This window comes from Chrysemys picta, chromosome 12 (genome assembly GCF_011386835.1).
Source record: "Chrysemys picta bellii isolate R12L10 chromosome 12, ASM1138683v2, whole genome shotgun sequence".
Classification (NCBI taxonomy): Eukaryota; Metazoa; Chordata; order Testudines; family Emydidae; genus Chrysemys; species Chrysemys picta.
In genome coordinates, this window is record NC_088802.1 from 17,812,349 (window position 1) to 17,835,699 (window position 23,351).

At 54.3% G+C, this 23,351-nt stretch overlaps 2 protein-coding genes across 27 annotated transcripts in view; both read right to left on the reverse strand.

The window, feature by feature from the left end:
• LOC112058656 (zinc finger protein 850-like) overlaps window positions 1-8,063 on the reverse strand; it is a 63,482-nt gene extending 55,419 nt beyond the window's left edge. Inside the window, exon 1 of the mRNA XM_065564878.1 lies at window positions 7,987-8,063. The gene's annotated coding sequence lies outside the window, so the exon portion shown is untranslated. The remainder of the gene's footprint in view (window positions 1-7,986) is intronic.
• LOC101935336 (zinc finger protein 850) overlaps window positions 1-23,351 on the reverse strand; it is a 140,009-nt gene that overhangs the window by 98,839 nt on the left and 17,819 nt on the right. For 2 of the 26 annotated variants that reach the window (XM_065564770.1, XM_065564752.1), the window contains exon 1: window positions 7,987-8,124. The exons of 1 other annotated variant lie outside the window; for it this stretch is intronic. Coding sequence is in view for 15 of the 25 variants with exons in the window: in XM_065564768.1 (XP_065420840.1) it covers window positions 16,815-18,314 (1,500 nt within the window). In the remaining 10 variants the exon portion in view is untranslated. 23 more of the 26 variants (XM_065564768.1, XM_065564722.1, XM_065564727.1 and 20 more) reach the window with 23 other exon arrangements.

The window sequence follows — 23,351 nt, forward strand, 5'->3', positions numbered from 1 at the left end:
AATGTCGAATAGAGGGGAATGATCACGTCCCTCTATCTGCTGGCAATGCCCCTACTTATACAGCCCAAAATGCCGTTAGCCTTCTTGGCAACAAGGACACGCTGTCAACTCATATCCAGCTTCTTCTCCACTGTAACCCCTAGGTCCTTTTCAGCAGAACTGCTACCTAGCCATTTGGTCCCTAGTCTGTAGCAGTGCATGGGATTCTTCCGTCCTAAGTGCAGGACTATGCACTTGTCCTTGTTGAACCTCATCAGATTTCTTTTGGCCCAATCCTCTAATTTGTCTAGGTCCCTCTGTATCCTATCCCTACCCTCCAGCGTATCTACCACTCCTCCTAGTTTAGTGTCATCAGCAAACTTGCAGAGAGTGCAGTCCACTCCACCCTCCAGATCATTAATGAAGATATTGAACAAAAACAGCCCCAGGACCGACCCTTGGGGCACTCCGCTTGAAACCGGCTGCCAACTAGACATGGAGCCATTGATCACTACCTGTTGAGCCCGAAAAACTAGCCAGCTTTCTATCCACCTTATAGTCCGTTCATCCAGCCCATACTTCTTTAACTTGCCGGCAAGAATACTGTGGGAGACCGTCTCAAAAGCTTTGCTAAAGTCAAGGAATAACACATCCACTGCTTTCCCCTCATCCACAGACCCAGTTATCTCCTCATAGAAGGCAATTAGGTTAGTCAGGCATGACTTGCCCTTGGTGAATTCATGCTGACTGTTCCTGATCACTTTCCTCTCCTCTAAGTGCTTCAGAATTGATTCCTTGAGGACCTGCTCCATGATTTTTCCAGGGACTGAGGTGAGGCTGACCTCCCCCAATCGCCATGAGTTTTCAAAAATAATGGCTCTGCAATCACATCCGCCAACTCCTTTAGCGCCCTCATCCAGTTTTTCTAAATAGTCCCGAACCACTTCTTTCTCCACAGAGGCCTGGTCACCTCCTCCCCATGCTGTGCTGCCCAGTGCAGCAGTCTGGGAGCTGACCTTGTTCGTGAAGACAGAGGCAAAAAAAGCATTGAGTACATTAGCTTTTTCCACATCCTCTGTCACTAGGTTGCCTCCCTCATTCAGTAAGGGGCCCACACTTTCCTTGACTTTCTTCTTGTTGCTAACATACCTGAAGAAATCCGTCTTGTTACTCTTAACATCCCTTGCTAGCTGCAACTCCAAGTGTGATTTGGCCTTCCTGATTTCACTCCTGCATGCCTGAGCAATATTTTTATACTCCTCCCTGGTCATTTGTCCAATCTTCCACTTCTTATAAGCTTCTTTTTTGTGTTTAAGATCAGCAAGGATTTCGCTGTTAAGTCAAGCTGGTCGCCTGCCATATTTGCTATCTTTCTACACATAGGGATGGTTTGTTCCTTAATCAGCGCAGAGTAGAGCAGAAGAATAATTTCTCATGTCTTGCTAGTGTACAGTTGTATTTTGGTGCTCCTGGCCCTTGCTGCCTCCCCTGCCTGGATCTCCCCTGACCACCACTGCCTCTCCCAGCCCTCCATCACCCCACATGGCTCCCAATCACCTCCTGGGCCCCACTTCTTCCCCCCCGAATTCCCTTCTGCAGCCTCACACCCCTGGCTCACCCCACTGCTTGCCTCTTGACCATAGTGGCCAGTAAAGCCAGCCCTGATGAAGCCCCACCACCCTGGAGGACTGAAGGGGCCCCATGGCTGGAACTGGGGGGGTGCAAGATGGCTGAAGCCCACCACCCTGGAGGACTGAAGCCCAGAGCCCCACAACTGAAGCTGGGGTAGAGGGGCTGAAGCCTGGAGCCAGAGCCCTAAGGCTGAATGGGGTGACGGGGGTTAAGTCCACCCCTAGAGCCCCACAGCTGAAGCCCTCCCCTGGAGCCCTTGGGCACTGCAGGGAGGTGCCACTGCTTTGCCCCCTCCCCCATCTCTGCCCAGGAGCCTGTTGTGGCTGCATTGAGAAACGGCTGCACTAGACTCTGCCAGGCTGGGGAATACACTCAGGCTACGTCCACACTACAAGGGCTACAGCGGCACAGCTACTGCGCTGCAGGAACACGGCTACAGCTCCATAGCATGGATGCGTCCTACAGCAGCGGCAGGGGTTTGTCCATCCGATAATCCACCTCTCCAATCGGCAGTAGCGCGTTCGGTGGAAGAATTCTCCCGTCCGTCGAGCTGCGTCCACAATGGGGGTCAGGTCAACTTAACTATGGCGCTCGGGGCTCAAAACTTTGCCTAGCCCTGAGTGATGCAATGAATGGATGACTGTTAACTGTAGACCAGGTCTTACAACACCGACCCAGCCTCTCCCAGCAGGCTCCACCCACCAACACTTTTAAACCCTCCCAGCAACAGAGCTGGCACAGTTCAGGGCAACTGCTCCTGTATTTCCGCTCAGTGGTCCAGCAAGGGCACCGACTGAGCAGCTCCCCTTTGATTGGGGACCAAGTCTTCCCTAGGCCATGTCTACACTAGCACTTATGTAGGAAAAATTTTTGTCACTCGGGGGTGTGAAAAAAACTCTCCTGCTGACACAGCAACTGCTGCTCACTGAGCTGGTTTTATTATGCAGACGGGAGAGCTCTCTGCTGTCGGCATAACGTGGCCACACGAGCGCTCTCAGAGCGGCACAGCTGTGCTGCTGTAAGCTTGTAAGTGACGCCATGGCCCTAGGAAATCCATCGCACTCATATTGTTCCCAAAAGGCCTTTGAAATCCCTAATATCTCCAGAGATTCCACCCAAAGGACTCCCATACAACCGCACAGTAGCCCACAAGCAGTAGCATTTTCACTACAATGGACCCCCACAATACATGCACTTAATTCAATAAGGATTAGAATCATAGAACCATTGGGTTAGAAGGGACCATAAGGATCATCTATTCTACCCCCCTGCCAAGATGCAGGATTTGTTGGGTCTAAGCCACCCCAGGCAGAGGGCTCTCCAGCCTCCTTTGGAAAACCACCGGTGAAGGAGCTTCCACGACCTCCTGAGGCGTCTCTTCCATTGTCTTACTGAGTTTTTTCCTGAGATTTAATGTAAATCTGCTATGCTGTAGTTTGATCCCATTGCCTCCTGTCCTGCCCTCTGTGACGAGAGAGCAACTTTTCTCCAGACACCAGCCTCCTCTTCTCCCTTAGCAATAACCAGAGCCCTCGAGTCTGATGGCAACACCTAACGAATGAGCTGCCCTGGACTCCCCCTGCAGCCCCCAGGGACAGGCAGGCAGAGGCTGATCTCATTGGCCCATCCGCACTCACCCCCTGCCAAAGCCAGCAGTGACTCCGGTCTGACACCGGTATGGGTGATATCTGAATCCATGGCACGGGGAAGCTGCCATTGTATCTCTCACCATCCCAATCCCTTTTCACTGGCCTCTCTCTCCCTTCCCCAGCCCGCCTCCTCTTGCTCTCACATTACCCCTCCAGCCCCCTCTCCCCATATCCCCCCTTTTCCTTCACTAGATCCCACCACCCAGATTTCCCTCTATTCTAGCCCTGTGTCCTGTGGGCTCCACAGTTCTCCCCAGTACATTGTCTCCTCTGCATTGCCTCATCCTCCATGCAGCAGGCACCCCCTGCCCCGAGCCCATCCTGCCCCCTGCATCTGCATCTTCAGCCTCTGCGCTCGTCACACATCCCTGTTCACCTGTAAATCCCCTCTTGCACACACACCCCCGCCCCTCTTCAGACATCTTCTGGCTCCCACCCCCCTCTATCCCTCCAGGTGTGGCTGTCCCAGCCCTCCCCATGGCGTGGGCTGGCTCCCCCCGCCCCGCACATGCTGGGAGCTGGCGGCAGCTTTCCTGGGCCCAGGGCAGGGAATCACAGCCAGCTCTGCTGTGAGCAGCCTGGGGCCAAACCTCCCCCTGCAGCCCAGGTGTGACAGGGGGGCACCGCTCCTTGGGGGGACAGATGGGAGGGTCTCTCTTACCTTCCCTCCAAGCGGTGCCCGCCCTGGGAGTAGGGGGCAGGTTTCCCCTTAAGTGATGTCCTGGGCAGGCTGGGGTGTCCGGACTGATAAGTCTCTTGGGGAGTAGCGGGAATGGTCCTCGCCCATCTGCAGCCAGGACTCTGGGGTTGCCAGCAGCAGCTGCTGGGGTTCTGGATCTTGCAAGAAGTGGGGATCCCACAGCGGTAGGCTCCCTGCTGTGAAATTAAGCAGGGGCTGGGCTCACAGCTAGCCCCACCCCACTGTCAGCCGGGCGACAGGCTCACAGCTGGAGCCACCACCCCTCACCCCAGGGTGACAACGGAAGCTGTGACACCCCCCACCCCCCATGCTGGGCTCAGTTTCACAGCGGGGAGCCTACAGCTCCAGCTGTGAGTCCCCTGCTGCTCTGAGCCAGGATGTCAATTTCATTCCGGATAGGCTCTCTGCTGTGAAACTGAGCCCTGGGGTCACAGCTTGGGCTCTCACCCCAGAGCCCTGTGCAGCTGTCAGTGCCCCACATCAGTCGGTGCAAACGCTCCTGGCAAGCACACGCTCCGCTAGCAGGAGGGCAGCGTGGACACCAACAGCCCACTTAATTACAGGCGGGACTGTAGGTCGACCTAAATTAAGTTGCCCTAATTTTGCAGTGTAGACAAGCCCTTACTGCAGAGACTCCGATGCCGGGACCCAGTGATCACTCCCACACCAGCTTTTTCTAGGTCCCAGCGATAAACCTCTCAGGGACCCCATGTCCCCTGGGCGCAGGCAGCTTCTCTCAGCATTAAGGGGTCATCGTACAAAGCAGCCACCGTGTCAATGGGAGGACAGAAAGGAGATGTACCAGTCCTGGGGAGGCAGGAGAAGGGGGATTTCTATCAAGACTCAGGATTATTCCACAGAGTCCACGATATAAACAGAGACGGGGGGTGTTGGGGTCCTAGAGAGGCTACCCAGAGCCTGGAGCTGCAGAGGACGCCTTTCGCAGTGACACTGACTCCAGGTGTGATTCGCTCTGGGAAGCAATTGGCACAGGGAACTGTTGGTCGGGGACGGTCTCTTGTCTCCACACCACACTCACTGGCTACCAGCCCTGGGCCGGAGCTTCCAGGTCTGCTTCCCTCACTTGGGTCATGGAGCTGTACCAGGCCACCAGGCTTGGTGGGTTCATCTGCTCCTAAAAATAACCGATCAAGGGGCCATGTCCACTCCTGCAGGGCTCTCTGCCGCCCCTTTCCTGGCCAGTGTAACTGCCGCCGGTACAATTTGCTACTGGATAGCAGCTACTGACACCTAGCTGTTCTCTTTTGCTGCCTTTCCACCATTTTGCTGCCTCTGCCTTTCCCCAACCTCTGATCCAGGGGTAGCAAGCAGTGATGGAGGGAGAGTGTATTCCCCTCACAATCTGCTACCTCTCACCTTTCCTCATCCTCTACTTTTCTGCATCTCCTGGTCCCAGGACAGCAAAGAATGGTGGACGGGGGTTTGCCTGTCACACTCTGCTTCCTTTCCCCAGCCTCCTGTCCAGAGGTAGGAACTTGTAATGGAGGGGGCACGCCTGTCACAATTTGCTACCACAGTGAAATCACTATTTTAAATTTGGGCACAAAGAAAGATGTTTTGGTAATCCAGAAAAGCATTGCCCAGAGTTAAACCTCAGGGCTATTGTCTGTAAAACCCGGAACGAAGGTGGTGTTATTTATTAGTCTCTTTCCACTGTAGATCCTTGGGCGGCGGGTAAAATAGCCCAAGGGAGGGGGGCTAAGCTTCCCCAGCTAGGCCATGGCCCCGCCCATGAGTCACCCCGAGGCCCCGCTCCTACATCCCGCTCTTCCCCTATGGCCCCACCCACACTGTTCCTCCTCCCCCCTTGCTCTGCTTCTTCCCCAAAGCCAGCAGGGGCTAAGGCGGGCTGGCCGGTGCCTGGCGGCCCAGGACTCAGGCCGACTGAGGCAGGCAGGCTGGGGCTCAGGCCGGCCGGGTGGGCTGAGGCTTGGGACGGCTGGGGTGGGCAGGCCGGTGCTTGGGCCAGACAGCAGTCTGGGATTCGGGCCAGCTGGCAGCCCAGGACTCAGTGAGGCTGGGGTGGGCGGGCTGGGGCTCCTCCAGCTGCAGTAGGGGGCTCAGGGCTCCGGCGGGTGAGGAGGAGATGGCCTCAGGCAGAAGGGGCAGGGCCGGGGGCTCGACTCCCTGAATGTGGGGTTCAGGTGCTACCATGTGTACATCAGGCTGCACGGTTTCTACAGTAAACAAACATTTAATGCACACAAAACACTGAGTGTACCGCCAAACCCGATAAACAGTATTTAAAATACTTACAAACACCTTTTGAGTGCAAGGAATTAGGCAGAAAATCTACCACTGTCCCTTCTACAGACTTATCCCCCATTGCCACAGTTACGCATCCTGAACAAGTTTCCGACACAACATGTGCACTGCTGCACTTCGGCACACACGGGTGGGTGTCAATAAAGTGCACCCATGGTCCAGGAGGGAAAAAAGAAAATACAGGGAACCTACCTCCCTGCTCTCTGATCCTATTTCAGAGACATTTTCTCAGCCCTTTTCCTCACTGCTAAAACTCAAGTGCTCTCTCCTCACTGTATTTTTACCTCAGAATAATCCTGTACTTTAGTTACTCCATGGTAAAAAAACAACCCTAAACAATAAAAACTAAACCCACCTTTTTTAGCAGTGAGGAAAAGGCCGGGGGGCTGGACTCACGATGGGATGGAGGCATCGGGATGCTGAGCATTGTATGGACTAGCTTTTAGGCCCCTAGCAAGTCACAGGAACAATCCTGTGATCCCCAGAGCGGAGTTAGGTGTCTAGGCTCCCTGTACAGAGAATGCAGAGAGGCAGGTGCCTGAGAATGGGATCCACAAAGGCGAGGAGCCACCTCAGCCTGCCCATGGGAGATGCTGACCCAAGACCCATCTTGGCTCTCACAGACTTTGGCGCCTAACTCTCAGTGGCAGGAAGGTACCTAGCCCTGCCTAGCGCTCCCCGAATGGGAGCCCAGCTCCTGGAGTCAGGTGGCTCAGGCCCCTAAGCTGTTTCTTGAGCTAGGCGCCTAATTCCACCCAAAACAGCCAGAGAAGGAGGCAGCGGTGGTGGTACCCACCTTCTATCTTTCAGCACTCACCTGGGATGTGGGAGACCCCTGTTCAAACCCGCTTTCCTCCTCTGCTTGTGGGGGGCATTGAACCTGGGTCTCCTACATCCCAGCCCACTTAGACACCCGCAGAGTGGTTCCCATTCATGGATCCCTAGGCAGCCCACGAGCCTTCCTGCATCAATGGGGCATGATGCAGAGATAGCGACTGATCTGGGATTCTTTTAAACACTAAAACTTTGGGAAGGGAGAGGATATGTGAAATATTGCCCAGAATCAGGTCTCCTATAGCAGCTCCATGCCTCTGGGCCTTGGGATGCAGCTGTGTGAGAACCCAGCCCTGCGAGCGGGTGCTGAGGTGTAGCATCTCGGGGGGGGGGGGGAGGAGCCCCTTGACCCCTCAACATCCTTTTTTGGAACCACTGCAGACTGCTCACCCCCATTGCTGTCGCTTTTAACCCCTCTGCCCTTCAATACGCTGGGATTTCCCCACTGATACTGCCTGGCCGGGCCTTAGCCACATTCTTAACCCTGGTACCTAACCACCCCGTCTCTGATTTTCCCCATCTCCTTCCCCTCCCTCCAGCGCCTTGACCCTCCTGCACATCAGTTTGGCCCCTGCACGGATTGTCCCCACATTTGACTCCTCTGCCCGCTCTTATCCCTAGGGCCAGCAGAGCCCCTGGGCCTCCCAGGTCAGTGAGCGACACCTTCACACAAGCACCTACCCCAGCAGCAAAGCAGCAGATGGTGGCGGCAGCCCCCGTGTGACTGTCCCAATTCCAGCACCAGCACGGCCCGGACTGGCTCCCCCCGCCCCGCACACACCGGGAGCTGGCGGCAGCTTTCCTGGGCCCCGGGCGGGAATCGCAGCCAGCTCCGCTGGGAGCAGCCTGGGGCCAAACCTCCCCCTGCAGCCCGGGGGTGACGGGGCGGGGGCGAGTCTCTCTCACCTTCCCTCCGAGCGGGGCCCCCTGGGGCAGGGGCCGGGCCGGGAAGGGGCCTGGCCGGGCTGGGGGCTCTGCCCTGGGAGAGGCTCCTGGGGAGCAGCGGGAAGGGCCCTGCTGGAGATTCCCCTCTCCCGGCTGCAGCCCGGGCTCCGGGCTCCCAGCACCAGCCGCCGGGGCTCGGGGATCTCGCTGGAGTCTGGGACCAGAGTCCCCGCAGCGGCCGCGAGTCACTTCCTGCTGCCGGGACTCAGGGAGTCCGGCCATTGTTCCCACCCAGCTGCTCCTGGGTCCTAGCGATAAACCCATCGCGCTGCAGGGCGCTTCTCCCCACATTAAGGGGGCGTCGTGCACAGAGGCCAACGTACCCGGGGGAGGCGCCCAGATCCCGAGAAAGGGGGTTTCTGTGCAGATTTGGGATTGCTCCAGCGTGTCCCCAGTATCCAGGGTCATACGGGGGTGACGGGCAGCCGGGGACACTGTGTTTGATCCGCTCTGGTAACAGACTGGCACAGGGAGCAGTTGGGCAGAGCTGGTCTCTTGTCTCCACACCACACTCACTGGCTACCAGCCCTGGGCTGGAGCTACCAGCTCTGCTCCCCTCACGTGGTTCATGTTGTTGTCAGTGCTTTGCCACCAGGTTCCTGGAAGTATTTGTAGGGCTGGATTAACCCATCCCTGGATTCTAGGCCAAACCCCCTTGTGTGTCCCCCATACCCACCAAGGATTGCCTCTGCTCTTCTCCCAACTGGCTCCCCCACGTGGGCACTGACTGCAGCTCCCTCTCACACACCTGCATGTCACCAGCAAACTACAGCTGGTCTGGTTCAGGGACTGGTGCTCTGCCCACTTGTGCCCTGGCGCACATGGATCACAGCAAAAATCACTCCATTTTGGCCCTGGCCCCCACCAGGTGTCAACAGCACTCAGATTTGGCCTGATGCCCCCCCTCCCAAAATGGGGGTCAGGCCTGAGACAATCGTGAGTGGGCACTGTGCCACCTATCACTGGATACCCACAAAAATCCCCAGTGAGCAGTTCCCCAAGGACTAGTGTACTGCTCTGACCCTGAGAGCATTCCAGTGCCAAAGGGCCAGGGGCTTCCTGGGAGCTGGAAGTGAGTTTCAGCTGGCTTCACCAACCCAGCTCACTGGTGCCATAATCTGTATCTAAAAGGTGTCATTGGAAACTAATATGATCAGTCATATGCTTGCGTGAGATACGTATGGGCCATACACAAAGAATTAGAAACACAGGCTGGAAAATGTTCTTAAAATGTGTTTGTCAGGCAAGGCTTATGTCACTCCTTCCCTAAACAAAGGAATGTGGTTCTTCCGTTTGCTGGAACCTGTCTCCAATGTAAATGGAGCGAGGACAATGAAATTACATTTACACCAAGGGCAGACAAAGCCAGCAGGTGAACCAAAGTGGAAGCTGCTACCAGGGCCGGCCCACAACATTTTGGCACCTGAGGTGGGGAGCTCAAATAACACACCCATGCCCCCTCACTTGGGCCAAAACTTTGAAAGGTCTCAATTCTGCCTTCTTCCTGTTCTACTCCTCTCATGGTACTGCTCTGCTACCTACCCCAATAGAGGAGAACTAACAACTTAAAATGCCTTGTTCAAAAATTTTAAGTAACACTTAACTTTCAAACACCTGAACAACAAATTTAACTTTTCTTGTCTGCATAGTAAACACTGGCATTTTTATCTGTTTGAATAATCAAAGTGGTGCTTTCTGTGCCTTCTTGGTTGCAAAGATTTGAACTGCTTCTTGAAGGTCCACAGTCTGGGCAGGTTCATGCTCTATTGAGATAGTTGCAAAGCCAACCAGCCTCTCCTGTGTCATTGTGGAGCGTAGATGTGTTTTTATTAACTTCAGCTTGGAGAAGCTGCGTTCTCCACTGGCAACTATTACAGGAAGTGTTAGAAGTATGAGCAGAGCAACAAAAGCATTTGGAAAGAGGGTGGTCATCTTATTTGTGCACATATATTCCAGAACAGCCTTTGGAGTTGATCCTGCTGGAATGTATCTTGAAAGGGCTTTCAGTTCATCACCTAAATCACTTGCATCAATATCACGCATGTCATCATGTGTCAACACTGTCTCTAGTGCCCTGCATTGCTGGTGTAGGTCTTCTTCAGGTATAGTGAGGAGTTTTGGAATATCATACAACATCCCAAATATACTGCTGTGTTCCTTGCGCTGCATGAAACGTTCTTCAACTGACTGTATTGCACAATCTAGCACCTGGTTAAAGAATTCAACTTTGAATTGTTTGGGGTCTCTTATAGGATTATCCTGTACCTCGTGATCAAAATGTCTTCTTCGGTGACTCTTGTATTCTTGAATGGGTGGGAAAATAGCTTCAGTGTGAAGTTCCTCTGCCAACTTCTGTGCACTCTTCAGAACATTTTGAAATCCCTCATCTGACCGGTAAGACTGTGGGTATGATTGCTCCAGATATATCAAGGTCAACACCTTGGAGTCTCTTGCTTACAACATTTATTTCAAACAGTATGTCATGCCACAACATTAAGCCACACAGAAATTTGAAGTTATGTATGTTTCTGGTGATTCCGTTTCCCTCTGCCACTGTTCTCCCACAAACAGTTCCTGTCATAGCATTATCCTCCATAATGGCAACTATGGCATTGTCCATCTTCCCAATTTGGAAGCTTTATCACCTCCACTCGACTTTCCCATCGTGTGGCACTCAGTGATTTCAGTGTCAGAGAGGATGTTCCCAGATGTTGCTTCAAAATTTGCCATCGATGAGTTGATGCAGGGAAAAATACATAGATGCTTTGAATTACATTAAAAAATTCAGCAGCCTCACTAGAAGCTGAGGCTGCATCACTGACCACCAAGTTCAATGAATGAGAACTGCATGGGACAAAAAAAGCTCGAGGGTTTAACTCTCGGATCCATGTCTCCTTTCCTCTCATGTTGGCACCATTATCGTAGCCCTGACCTCTCATGTCAGCTATTGCAATTCCCGTATCTTCCAGTTTTTAAGAAGCACATTTGTCATACCAGCTCCTGTAGTATCATCAATGTCAATAAATTCTAGAAAATGCTCTCTGACAGTCACCATTGCAGGGACATTTTCACTAGGTCATGTTCTTGTTACAAAACACACCATTAAAGTCATTGTTACGTATGTCTGATGTCAGGTGTGCAGTTCAGAATAACAGAGTAATATCTTGCTGACTTCAGATCTGCCACAATCTCCTGTTTGACTTTTGTTGCCAGAATCTGTATGATCTCATTTTGAATTGTTTTTCCAAGGTAGTGGTGTGTGTACATTTCTTGGGTGGTGACTCTTCTTAGATGCTCCTGGAGTACAGCATCAAACTCAGCCATCAGCTCTACAATTTTAAGGAAGTTTCCATTGTTTGGCACATACAGCTGATCTGAAGTGCCACACAGTGCTAGGTTTTGGGTAGCAAGCATTCTCACAATGGCAATGAGCCTTTTCAGAACATTTTGCCAGAGACTCTGATGCGATCTTCTTTTGATGCTGATCATCTATGGTGGGCCTTTAACCTTAGTCTCATCTCAAGCTCTTTCCATCTATGGAATGCTCTCTGGTGATTTGCTGCCTTCTCATGGCATGCCAGATTTCTAGCCAGCTTTTTCCAGTCCTTTGTTCCTATAGAACCCAATCTGGCTGGAACATTAGACTGGAAGAGTTTGCAACAAAAACAACATGCAGCATTCTGGGTTTCTGAGTACATAAGCCATGGCCTCTTCACTTTGTCACCATTGGGGATTTCACGCCAGTAATGTGTTGGATGGAAACTTCTATTTTCATTGTCTTTGGGGAACATGAAGTTTTTCACTTGCTGTGGCCCATGCAGTACAAGGAAGTCTCTCAGGCTACTGCTCAAGTGGGTCCACAGTCCTGGATCATCTAGACTTAAGGAACTAAACTCAGCAGCAGCTGTTTCTTGCGCCTCCATCACACTCTTCTCTGAGCTACACTTTTCTTCAGGAATGTGCATGGTTACATCCATTTGAGATGGAGATATGGATGCTGCAGAAGCTGCCAGGTCACCTGCACTCTGACTAACTGGAAGATCAGGCATCTCCTCACCACTCACATCCTCACTGGGGCCGGAAGGCTCACCGTGAACATTTGTGTCTATGTATCTCAGGAGACCTCCTTCCTGATTAGATAGAAAAGCTTCCTTTGCTTTCTTTCTTTTTCCGAATGCTGCCCCAGAGGGGCGTTTTCTTCTTTCACTCATGACTGCTGTTCTGTGCCAGCTCTAGTGGCTCTCAACACTCAATTGAAGAGGACAGATAAGCAAGCTGGTAGCAGGGCCTGAGTGAGGGAAGATATCAGGGACTTAAGTGCCTAACTGGCTCCTACTACATCACTTGACTGCCTGTTCTCCTCAAGTGGGTTCAGGGAAGCAGCAGGAAACAGGAAGCTCCCTGAGAAGCTGGTGTTAATCAGCCAGGCTCCTGAGGGTGCTAGAGAGGTACATAAGAGGCTCCTCCTCCTCTCTCTCCCTGCAGCTCCTGCTGCTTTCTGTTATTCCCTCTCACCTTTTCTCCTGCCTGCTTGTTATGTCTCTTGTGCCCTCCTTCCTCCAGCACAGCACTCCACCATCGCTGTGCATCTAGAGCAGAGACAATACATATGCACCAGCAGCAGACACAATTTTCTACACTCTGGGTCCTAGTGGCGCCCCTCCCAGAGTCTGGCACCTGAGGCTGCCGACTCAGTTCGCCTCATGGTAAGGCCAGCCCTGGATGCCACTTCCCACTCTCAATGGGAGATAGAAGCGAGGTAATTAAACTTTAGAAACTATAACCAGGACACAAAGTCACCTTGGCATCCATTACTGGGCAGATACCATAGGGCCGAGCTCCTGTACATCTGAGAAAAGTGGAACCTTCCAGCCAAGAGCGCTGAAAGTCCCGACACTGAATCTAGGCAAGAAACCTGCTTAGACCAAGACGGTAACTTGCTGCAGTTAAACGTATGTTTCAAAGCATGTTTTGTCTGTAACCTTTCGTTTTGCTTTCACTCTTACTAGACATTCCTTAATCCTTGGTTCCATGGGAATAAACTTATTTTTAGTTTTACAACAAATCATCTTGGTGCTGCAGATCACAGTGAAGTGCAAGTCCTCAGCTAACCTAACAGGGTGGGGCTGTGCCCTGTCTCTTTAAGAGAGCAGCAAAGTTACTGAAGTTCTGTGAGTGCTACGCTCAGGAGGCTCTGATACTACAGGGCAGCCGGCTTTGGGGAGACTCAGGTTTGGGGGGCGAGTTGGGGTGACTCGGCAAAGAGGAACCAAAGCTGGTGGAAGCCAGTGAGAGGCCCTGGTGCTGTCAGGGCCGCCCGGGGGGGAGGGGGGGGGCAAGTGGGGCAATTTGCCCCGGGCCCCATAGGGGCCCCCCCGAGAATGTCGGAGGCTCCCCGCCCCCCCGCCTCCACCTTCCCCCATCCCCCGGCGCCTCAGGGTGCCGCGTCCAGGAGCGGCCCCGGGCAGCACTGCAGTGGTGTGGCTCGGGTGGGGCCTGAGATCCTCCTGCTCGGAGCCGCGGGTAAGGGGGTGGGGCTGCGAGCTCCGGCGGGCCGAGCGGCAGGAGCTCCTGGACGCAGCTCACTGAGGCTCCGGGAGAGGGGGGAGGCGGCATGGTAAGCCCCTCTGAGCCGCGCACCCCGACCCCCAGCTCTGAGCCCAGCCCCTCTGAGCCAGGCACCCCCGACCCCCCTCCAGCCCTGACCCCCAGCTCCGAGCCCAGCCCCTCTGAGCTGGGCACCCCGACCCCATCCCCCCACAGCCCTGACCCCCAGCTCCGAGCCCAGCCGCTCTGAACTGGACACCCCCCAACCCAGAGCCCAGCTCTCCACCCAGCTCTAGGCAACAGTAGCGCCACCCCCAGGCAGCGACAGCCCATTGGCACCAACCATCACCATGACCCAGCAACAGCTCATTATGTAATTGCAAATGTATACATACCATTAAAGCATTTAATGTTTTTAAATAATGTATTTTGTGTATTTTCAAATTATTAAAAATTAATTTTGGAATGTATTTCACTGGTTATTTTTTTACATTTCCAAATACATGTTACTATAGTATTGCAACTTTTTTAATGGAAGGGGTCCCCGAAAATTGCTTTGCCCCAGGCCCCCTGAATCCTCTGGGCGGCCCTGGTGCTGTGCGCAGGCTGCTGGTGTGAGGGCGCTGAACCACGGCTGCACAACAGGGAGAGACAGCCAGGATTACAGGGCAGGTGGCGACACTGGTCTGGGTTGAACCCACAACATCACTGTTTGACCAGAGACCACCGCTTTGGTATCACACACAGCACTGGAATTTGCTGACAGCAAAACAAAAGGACATTTATTTGAAGAGAGACAAGAGATTCAAACAGAAACAAGAGGAGGGATGGAGTCACATGGTCATGTGCAAAACCAAAATCAGAAAGGTCGAACTAGGGCCTACACTCATTAGAAGTTCCCTTTTCTATCTGACAAACTAGATCCTCAACCCAAAGTTCAGTCTGTCACAGGGTGCGCTAGCCCCAGCCTTCCACAAACCACCCTGGAGGACAGTGAGATGAGGAACTGGGAAGGGGACAAGATCCCCCCAGGAGAACTTGGTGACTCAGACGATCACTTTGCTAATGCCAGCTCCAACTGCCCGGCCCCGTTCTCCCTGGGGCTCGGGGTGTCTGCCCTGCAACCGGGTCCCACCTGCTGTCTCCAATGCCTAGGGTCCTCTGTCCGCCATTAGTGAAATTTTTCTGGCGAACCCCCTGTAACGTTCTGCGAACCCCAGTTTGGGAACCACTGGTCTAGAGTGAAGGTGCGGCCTGGCCCAAGTGTCCTTCTCCTCATCTCCATGGCAGGGGGATCCCAGCTGGGAGGGGAAGGGAGAGGGGGGAACTTCAGTCAGGCAGAGGGACCATCTGGAGAAGTTTCTCTCTCTCCCTTCCCCCACCTGTGGCCCATCAGCTCAGCAGCCAGGGCTGCAGCAGGGGGGAGGGGCTGATCGGAGCTTCTCCTCCTCTGCCTGGGGTTTGCTGAGACCAGGCAGAGCCAGAGGGTCACTGACCAGCTGAGGCTCAGTTGCTGCTGGATCCTCACCCCAGCGATGGGCAGTTGGATCCTTGGGAGCCAAACGCCCCTGACGTGTGTGGGAACGAGGAAATGGGTTTGTCACCATGGCCGGCCCCAGTCAGGGCCCTGAGAGAATTTCCCCCATGCGTGGAGGAGTCTCTCATGTCCATGGTGGTGTTAGCTCCACTTGGAGACTTTTCCATGCTACAGGCAGCTCAGGGTCTGCCTACACAGCAACTAGGCACCTGCTGTGGCTGGCCCGTACCAGCCGACTTGGGCTCATGGGGCTCTTTCATTGCTGTATAGATTTCCAGGCTTATTCTGGAGCCTTGTCTCTAGGACCCTGCAAGGTGTGAGGGTCCCAGAGCCCAGGCTCCAGCCCAGGCCCCGACGTTCACATAGGAGTGAACCCAAGCCCCATGAGCCTGAGTCAGCTGTCATGGGTCAGCCACGGGTTTTTCTTTGCTGTGCAGAGAGACCCCAAGGCCGGGGTGGGCAAACTTTTTGGGCCGAGGACCACATCTGGGTGAGTAAATTGTATGCAGGGCCAGGGCAGGGAGTTGGGGTGCGGGAGGGAGTGCAGGGTGTGGGAGGGGGTGCAGTGTGCAGGAAGGGTCTCAGGGCAAGGGACTGGGGCAGAGGAGGGGTGCGGGGTGTATGAGGGGGCTCAGGGAAGGGGGTTGGGGTGCAGGAGGGGGCTCAGGGCAGGGGGGTTGGGTGCAGAAGGGGTGCACGAGGGGGTTCAGGGCAGGGAGTTGGGGTGCACAGGGGTGCAGAGTACAGCAAGGAGTGCAGGGCAGGGGGTTGGGATGCAGGAGGGGTGTGGGGTGTACGAGGGGGCTCAGGGCAGGGAGTTGGGGTGCAGGAGGGGTGTGAGGTGCAGGCAGGGGGGTTAGGGCAGGGAGTTGGGGTGCACAGGGGTGCAGGGTACAGCAAGGAGTGCAGGGCAGGGAGTTGGGGTGCAGGAGGGGTGTGAGGTGCAGGCAGGGGGGTTAGGGCAGGGAGTTGGGGGGCAGGGTGCAGGTGGGGTTCAGGCTCAGGCCTGGCGCCGCTTACCTAAAGCAGCTCGAGGTGGCAGCGGCGCACACCAGGGCCAGGGCAGGCTGCCTGCCTGCCTGCCCTGTCCCTGGCCCCGCACCACTCCAGGAAGCGCTGTGGCCCCTTGGGGGGGAGGGCTCCAAGGATGCTGCCCTTGCCACGCCTCCAGGTACCTCCCCCGAAGCTCCCATTGGTTGCAGTTCCCCATTCCCGGCCAATGGGAGCTGCGGGGGAGCGGTACCTGAAGGCAAGGGCAACGCACGGAGCCCTCTGCCCCCCCACCTGGGGGCCGCAGGGACGTTGTGCCGGACGCTTCTGAGAGCGGCGTGGGGTCCGCGGCACCACGGGGGGGGGGAGGTAATCCCGTGGGCCGGATCCAAAGCCCTGAGGGGCCAGATCTGGCCCATGGGCCGTAGTTTGCCCACCCCTGCCCTAAGGGGTCTCTACCCTGGGTGGGTTTGCTGTTGCTTTATACTTCTGGATCACCAGATGAAGCTTCCCCTACATTCAAAGTCTCTCTCTTGTGGGGACTCTTCAATGTATGATAATGGGTGAGCTCTGACTGAATCTTTCCCACAGTCAAGGTATTTCTAAGAGCTGTCTCCTGTGTGGCATCGCCGATGTTTCAGTGAGCGTTGAGCTGTTCTTGAAGCTTTTCCCACAGTCCAAGTCTTTTTGGGTTTCCTCTCTTTTGTGGATCATCTCACGTGAAATCAGGTTTGATCTCCACATGAAACTTTTCCCTGTAGTTGAGGCATTTGTGAGGTTTATCTCCAGTATGGATTTTCTGATGTCTAATATGGGTTGATCTCTGAGTGAAACTTTTCCCACATTCGAGGCATTTGTGGGATTTATTTCCAGTATGGATTTTCTGATGTCTAGTAAGAGTTGATCTCTGAGTGAAACTTTTCCCACAGTCCAGGCATTTGTAGATTCTCTCTCCTGTGTGGATTCTCTGGTGTTTAAGAAGGTCTGAGCTGTCACGGAAGCTTTTCCCACAATCCAAGCATTTATGGGGTTTCTCTCTTTTGTGGCTCATATCACGTGAAATCAGGTTTGAACTCTGAATGAAACTTTTCCCACAATCCAAGCATTTATGGGGTTTCTCTCTTTTGTGGAGAATCTGATGTAAAATCAGGTTTGATCGCTGAGTGAAACTCTCTCCACAGTCCAAGCATTTATAGAGTTTCTCTCCTGTGTGGATTTTCTGGTGTGTAGTAAGGGCTGATCTCCGAATGAAGCTTTTCCCACAGTAGAGGCATTTGTGGGGTTTCTCTCCAGTATGGATTTTCTGATGTCTTGTAAGGGTTGATCTTTGAGTGAAACTTTTCCCACAGTCGAGGCATTTGTAGATTCTCTCTCCCGTGTGGATTCTCTGATGTTTAAGAAGGTCTGAGCTGTCACGGAAGCTTTTCCCACAATCCAAGCATTTATGGGGTTTCTCTCCTTTGTGGATCATCTCATGTGAAATCAGGTTTGATCGCTGAGTGAAACTTTCCCCACAATCCAAGCATTTATAGAGTTTCTCTCCTGTGTGGATTTTCTGGTGTGTAGTAAGGGCTGATCGCTGAATGAAGCTTTTCCCACAGTCCAAGCACTTGTGGGGTTTCTCTCCTGTGTGGATTTTCTCATGTGAACTAAGGGTTGATCTGTGAGCAAAACTTTTCCCACAGTCGAGGCATTTGTGAGGTTTATCTCCAGTGTGGATTCTCTGATGTCTGATAAGGATGGATCTCTGAGCGAAACTGTTCCCACAGTTGAGACACTTATAGGGTCTCTCTCCTGTGTGCACTCTCTGATGCGTAATAAGGTGTGAGCTCTGACTGAAGCTTTTCCCACAGTCCAGGCATTTATAAGGTCTCTCTCCTGTGTGGATTCTCTGGTGAGTGATAAGGTTCGATTTCTGATTGAAACTTTTCCCACAGTTGAGACACTTATAGGGTTTCTCTTCCTTGTGATTTGTCTGCAGGGCTGTGGTTTCCCTGGGGTCCTTGCATCCTGCCCCACATTCAACGGATTCATCAGCTTTCTTTATTGGGTGGTTTCCCAGCTGCCTCTCTGATCTCTGCTGACTCCTCCAAGCTTTTCCCTGTTCCAAGGATTGGGAAAAATTCCCTTCAGCTCTTCTCAAAAAGTTCCCCTGCAATTCCACTTGCTCGGGATCTTCCTCTTGTGGATTCTTCTCCTTGTTCTCACTCATCATCGTCTCATCAACTGCTAGGGGAGAGAGAGAATCCAGACAGGAGTCATTCCCTATGTCAGGGAGAAAGGACAAAACGGGGAACAGCACAGAGGGGAAAACACAACACAGTGTCTGTTGCGGAGATGGAGAAATTGGATTCTGCCTCCACATCCCATCTACACACTGCCAGCCAAGAAAAGTCAGGGAGGAAACTCCATACAGCTAAAGGATGGGTGGGAAGCCATAGGTGATATCTGCCATGATGATACCATACCGGCTGGCTACAGCCTGACTGGGTGGGGTGAAACACACCCCAGGGAGCTCGCCAACAGCCCACCTTTGGGAGTCTCAGCTTTTTCATTCACTTGCCAGATGGTTTGTGTGTCAGTTTAACCAATTCCTCACCTGTGTGGCTGCCTCTTGGGATCTCCGATTCCTCAGAGGTCTGAATATCCGGGACCCACGGCTGTTCCCCTCATTCCAGCCGGGCGATCAAGTCAGGTTTGGGAATGGGAAATCCTGCTCAGAGAGAGAAATCAGGAAGATGAGGGTGTATTTCGAGTATTGACAGTGTATCTGTCACAGAGAACATTCCCTGAGTTTAACCTGCCCCATGCTGAGCTGGGGGATTGTGGAATCGCAAAAGGTGGGAACATGGTCACTGTAATTATGCAGATGTAGAATCTGAACAGATGGGAACATGGCCACTAAGCCCCCAGGGAGAGGCAGATGTCTGTGGGGGGGAGGAGCTGTCACAGCCTCACTGGGGGCTTCCAGGATCTGTGCACTCTGGGGGACTTGCTGATGCAGACACAGCTCTGGGGTCAAACCCCTGCCTAGTTCTAAACCTCCAGAGCCCTCTGGCTGGAGCCAGTCCCAACAAGGGAGGATCATAGTGGATGGTGAGACACAAGGTGGGTGACGTAATAGCTTTTCTTGGGCCAACTCCTGTGGGTGAACATAAGGATGGCCACACTGGGTCAGACCAAAGGTCCATCTAGCCCAGTGTCCTGTCTTCCAACAGCAGCCAATGCCAGGTGCTTCAGAGGGAATGAACAGAACAGGTGATCATCAAGTGATCCAAAACAAAATAACAAGCTTCAAAAGCTTCTCTCTTTCACCAACCAAATTTGGTCCAACCAAAGGTACTGCCTTCCCCACTTTGTGTCCATCTATCCTGGGTTCAATGGGGCCACACCAACAGTACAGACAGGATCATACCCTGCTTCTGCCCCTTTGAAAGCTGGATGGCTGGGGATGAATGAGTGTGCCCATTAGGTTTATGACTCCCCGATCCCATTGGAGAGGGCATGGAGAGATGAAAGTCTCTCTCACACTAGATCTATGGACTCTGGGATCCATTTCACTCTGATCTAACTGAGTAGGGAAGAACTAACCAGATCACGCAGACAGCTCAGCTTGTAATAATTAAGAGCACAGGAATCCCTTACCCAGTGAGGTCACCATCTTGTAGTTCTCCTGCATGACGTCCCTGTAGAGGGCTCTCTGAGAGGGGTCCAGCAGAGGCCCCTGCCCCTTGGTGAAATACACAGCCACCTCCTCGAAGGTCACCGGCATCTGAAACAACAAGAGTCCCCCACTTAGCACCTGCTGCCCCAGCCACAATCCCAGTAGTCACGCTGGAGGAAAGATAAAGAAATGGAAGCTCTGGGAAGACCAGAGTAGCAGAATCCCACCCCCACCCAGCTCAGAACAGCCAGGAGGCTTCCGGGGGTGAGGAGAAGGTGAGAACTCCTTGTTCCCCCAGCAGATGGAGCAGGGCAGGGTCATTTCCCACACACCTGCCAGCCACAGGCTGATACAGGAAGCAGAGCTCTGCGGGGACAGGGACAGGAATCCCAACAGCGTCCCTTCGTATTTCACAGCAGCCTCCGGCCAGTGGGGTCAGGCTCCAGCACTGGGAGTCTGGTCAGTTTTCCCAGCCCTGCCCAGGAGACTGTTTCCTGTTTTAGAAATGGGGGAATGTTCCCCCCTGACAATGGGCCTGTTCAGAAAATCAGACCCAGGTTGAACGTATCCCAGCTGGTTTGTCACATGCTGGCCCCTCCCTGCCTCACGTGTGTGTTTCCTGCCCCTCCCCCTCTACAGCAACTGCCCCTGCAGCTCCCTGAAAATCCCCTACCTGAGCTGGCTCCATCACAGCCATTTTCCTTCCCTGTCCCCTGGAAGACGGGAGGATCTGGAGCGAAATGTAGACACCTCAACCTGTCAGGGCGAGAGGGGCAATACGGGAGATTTCAGAAGGGCCTTGAGTCCATTTCACACCCCGATTCCCCCCAGGCTCTCTCCCTGCAGACTGGTCCTGCAGGTCCAGCTCAGGATTTGGTGAAGGCAGAGCTCAGGACTCCCCCCGGGGCTGGTTCCAGCCACCAGAGAAAGTCCCCACCTGGGCTGGGCACAGAGGGGGGTTAATGCAGTTCTCTCCCCAGCACAGATCCTGCTGGGGGAGCAGCAGCTGCTCAGTCTGGAGGAGGCAGCAGCATCTGTCCCAGGAAGCTCAACTCCCGGGCTCTAATACCAGGAGCAGACAGAGAGAGACATACCCACCTCCTCCTCTCCCTTAGCAATAGCCAGAGCCCTCTAGGCCGGTGACAACCAGGGCCGGCTCCAGGCACCAGCCTGGCAAGCAGGTGCTTGGGGCGGCCGCTCCGGAGAGGGGCGGCACGTCCAGGTATTCGGCGGACGGTCCCTCACTCCCGCTGGGAGCAAAGGACCTCCCCCTGAATTGCTGCCGCAGATCGCGATAGCGGCTTCTTCTTTTTTTTTTTTTTTGGCTGCTTGGGGCAGCCAAAACCCTGGGGCCGGCCCTGGTGACAACACCTGATGAATGAGCTGCCCTGGATTCCCCATATAGCCCCTAGGGACAGCTGATCTCATCCGCCCAACCGGACTCACCCCCTGCCAGAGCTAGCAGTGACTCCGGTCTGACACCGGTGTGGGTGAGATCTGAGTCCATGGCACGGGGAAACTGCCATTGTATCTCTCACCATCCCTCTCCCTTTTCACTGGCCTCTCTCTCCCTTCCCCAGCCCGCGTCCTCTTGCTCTCACATTCCAGCCTCCCCAGACCTCTCTCCCCATATCCCCCTTTTTCCTTCACTAGATCCCGCCGGACAGATTCCCCTGTAATCCAACCCTTGAGCTCCACAATTCTCCCTTGTACATTGATCCCCTGCATTGCCTCATCCTCCATGCAGCGCCCCCTCTGCCGCATCCCGCCCCCTTCACCTGCCTCCTGCCCGCCCACACATCCCTTCCCACCTACAAATCCCCTCTTGCCCTCCCACCTCCAGTCCCTCTTCTGCCCCCCCGCCCCGCACACACCGGGAGCTGCCGGCAGCTTTCCCGGGGCAGGGAATCGCAGCCAGCTCCGCTGGGAGCAGCCTGGGGCCAAACCTCCCGCTGCAGCCCGGGGGTGACGGGGCGGGGGCGGGTCTCTCTCACCTTCCCTCCGAGCGGGGCCCCCTGGGGCAGGGGCCGGGCCGGGAAGGGGCCTGGCCGGGCTGGGGGCTCTGCCCTGGGAGAGGCTCCTGGGGAGCAGCGGGAAGGGCCCTGCTGGAGATTCCCCTCTCCCGGCTGCAGCCCGGGCTCCGGGCTCCCAGCACCAGCCGCCGGGGCTCGGGAATCTCGCCAGGAGCCTGGGAGTCAGAGTCACCTAAGCGGCAAGGAAATCCGAATCCGATTCACTTCCTGGCTGGCAAACAGCTCCTCCTGGGTCCTAGCGACAAGCTGATTCCATTGCGCTGGAGCCGCCCCCAGACCCTGCCCCTCGGGGGCCCCGCCTCCCCTTGGCTCCAGCAGCTTCTCTCCGCATCAAGGGGGCACGGTGCACAGAGGCCAGTGTAGCTGGGGGGGGAGAGGGGGGACAGAAAGGAGACCCAGATCCCGGGGAGGGGGGTTTCTGCGGGAATTGGGCATTGTTCCAGAGAGTCCCCAAGCCCGTGCCGCTTCCTGTAGCTCCCATGGGCGGGGAACGGTGAACCACGGCCACTGGGAGCTGCAAGTGGCCTTACCTGGGGACGCTCAGCTAAACAAAGCGTCTCGGTCTCCCAGCCTGCCAGGGGCTTACCCTGAACAAGCCGCGAACCAAGTTTGGGAACCACTGATCTACAGGAACACAGGGGTGATGGGGCTCCTGGTCCTAGAGAGACAACCCAGAGCTAGAGCTGGGGGGGGGGGGGGGGGACACGTTTCTCCATGCACTGACTCTGTGTGTCAATAAAAGGCCTAAAAGTGGCAGTTCTTCAACAAAAAAACTTCAGAAACAGACTCCAATGTGAAACTGCAGAACTAGAATTAATTTGCAAACTAGATACCACCAGATTAGGCCTGAATAAAGACTGGGAGTGGTTGGGTCATTACAAAACCTAAACTTAATTTCCCCAATATTAATTTCCCCCTACTGTTACTCACACCTTCTTGTCAACTGTCTGTAATAGGCCACTCTCTTACCACTTCAAAAGTTATTTTCCCTCCCTTGGTATCCTGCTGTTAATTGATTTATCTCCTTAGACTGACCTCACACTTGGTAAAGCAACCCCCCACCCTTTCATGTATTTATACCTGCTCCTGTATTTTCCATGCATCCAATGAAGTGGGTTCTAGCCCCTGAAAGCTTATGCCCAAATAAATTTGTTAGTCTCTAAGGTACCGCAAGGACTCCTCGTTGTTTTTGCTGATACAGACTAACATGGCTACGTTGAAACCTGCCACTCTGGTCCCAGACTGGCACAGGGAACAGTTGATCAGAGCTGGTCTCTTGTCTCCACACCAGGTTCACTGGCTACCAGCCCTGGGCCAGAAATACCAGCTTGGGTCATGGGGGTTTCAGAGCTTTGCCACCAGGTTCATGGAGTTATTTGTAGGGCTGGATTAACCTATCCCTGGGTTCTAGGCCAAACCCCCTCATGTCTGCCCCTCCCCCCATCCCCATGACCAGGGATCCCTTCTGCTCCTCTCCCGGCTGACTCCCCCATGTGGGCACTGATTGCAGCTCCCTCTCACACACCTGCATGTCACCAGCAAACTCCAGCCAGTC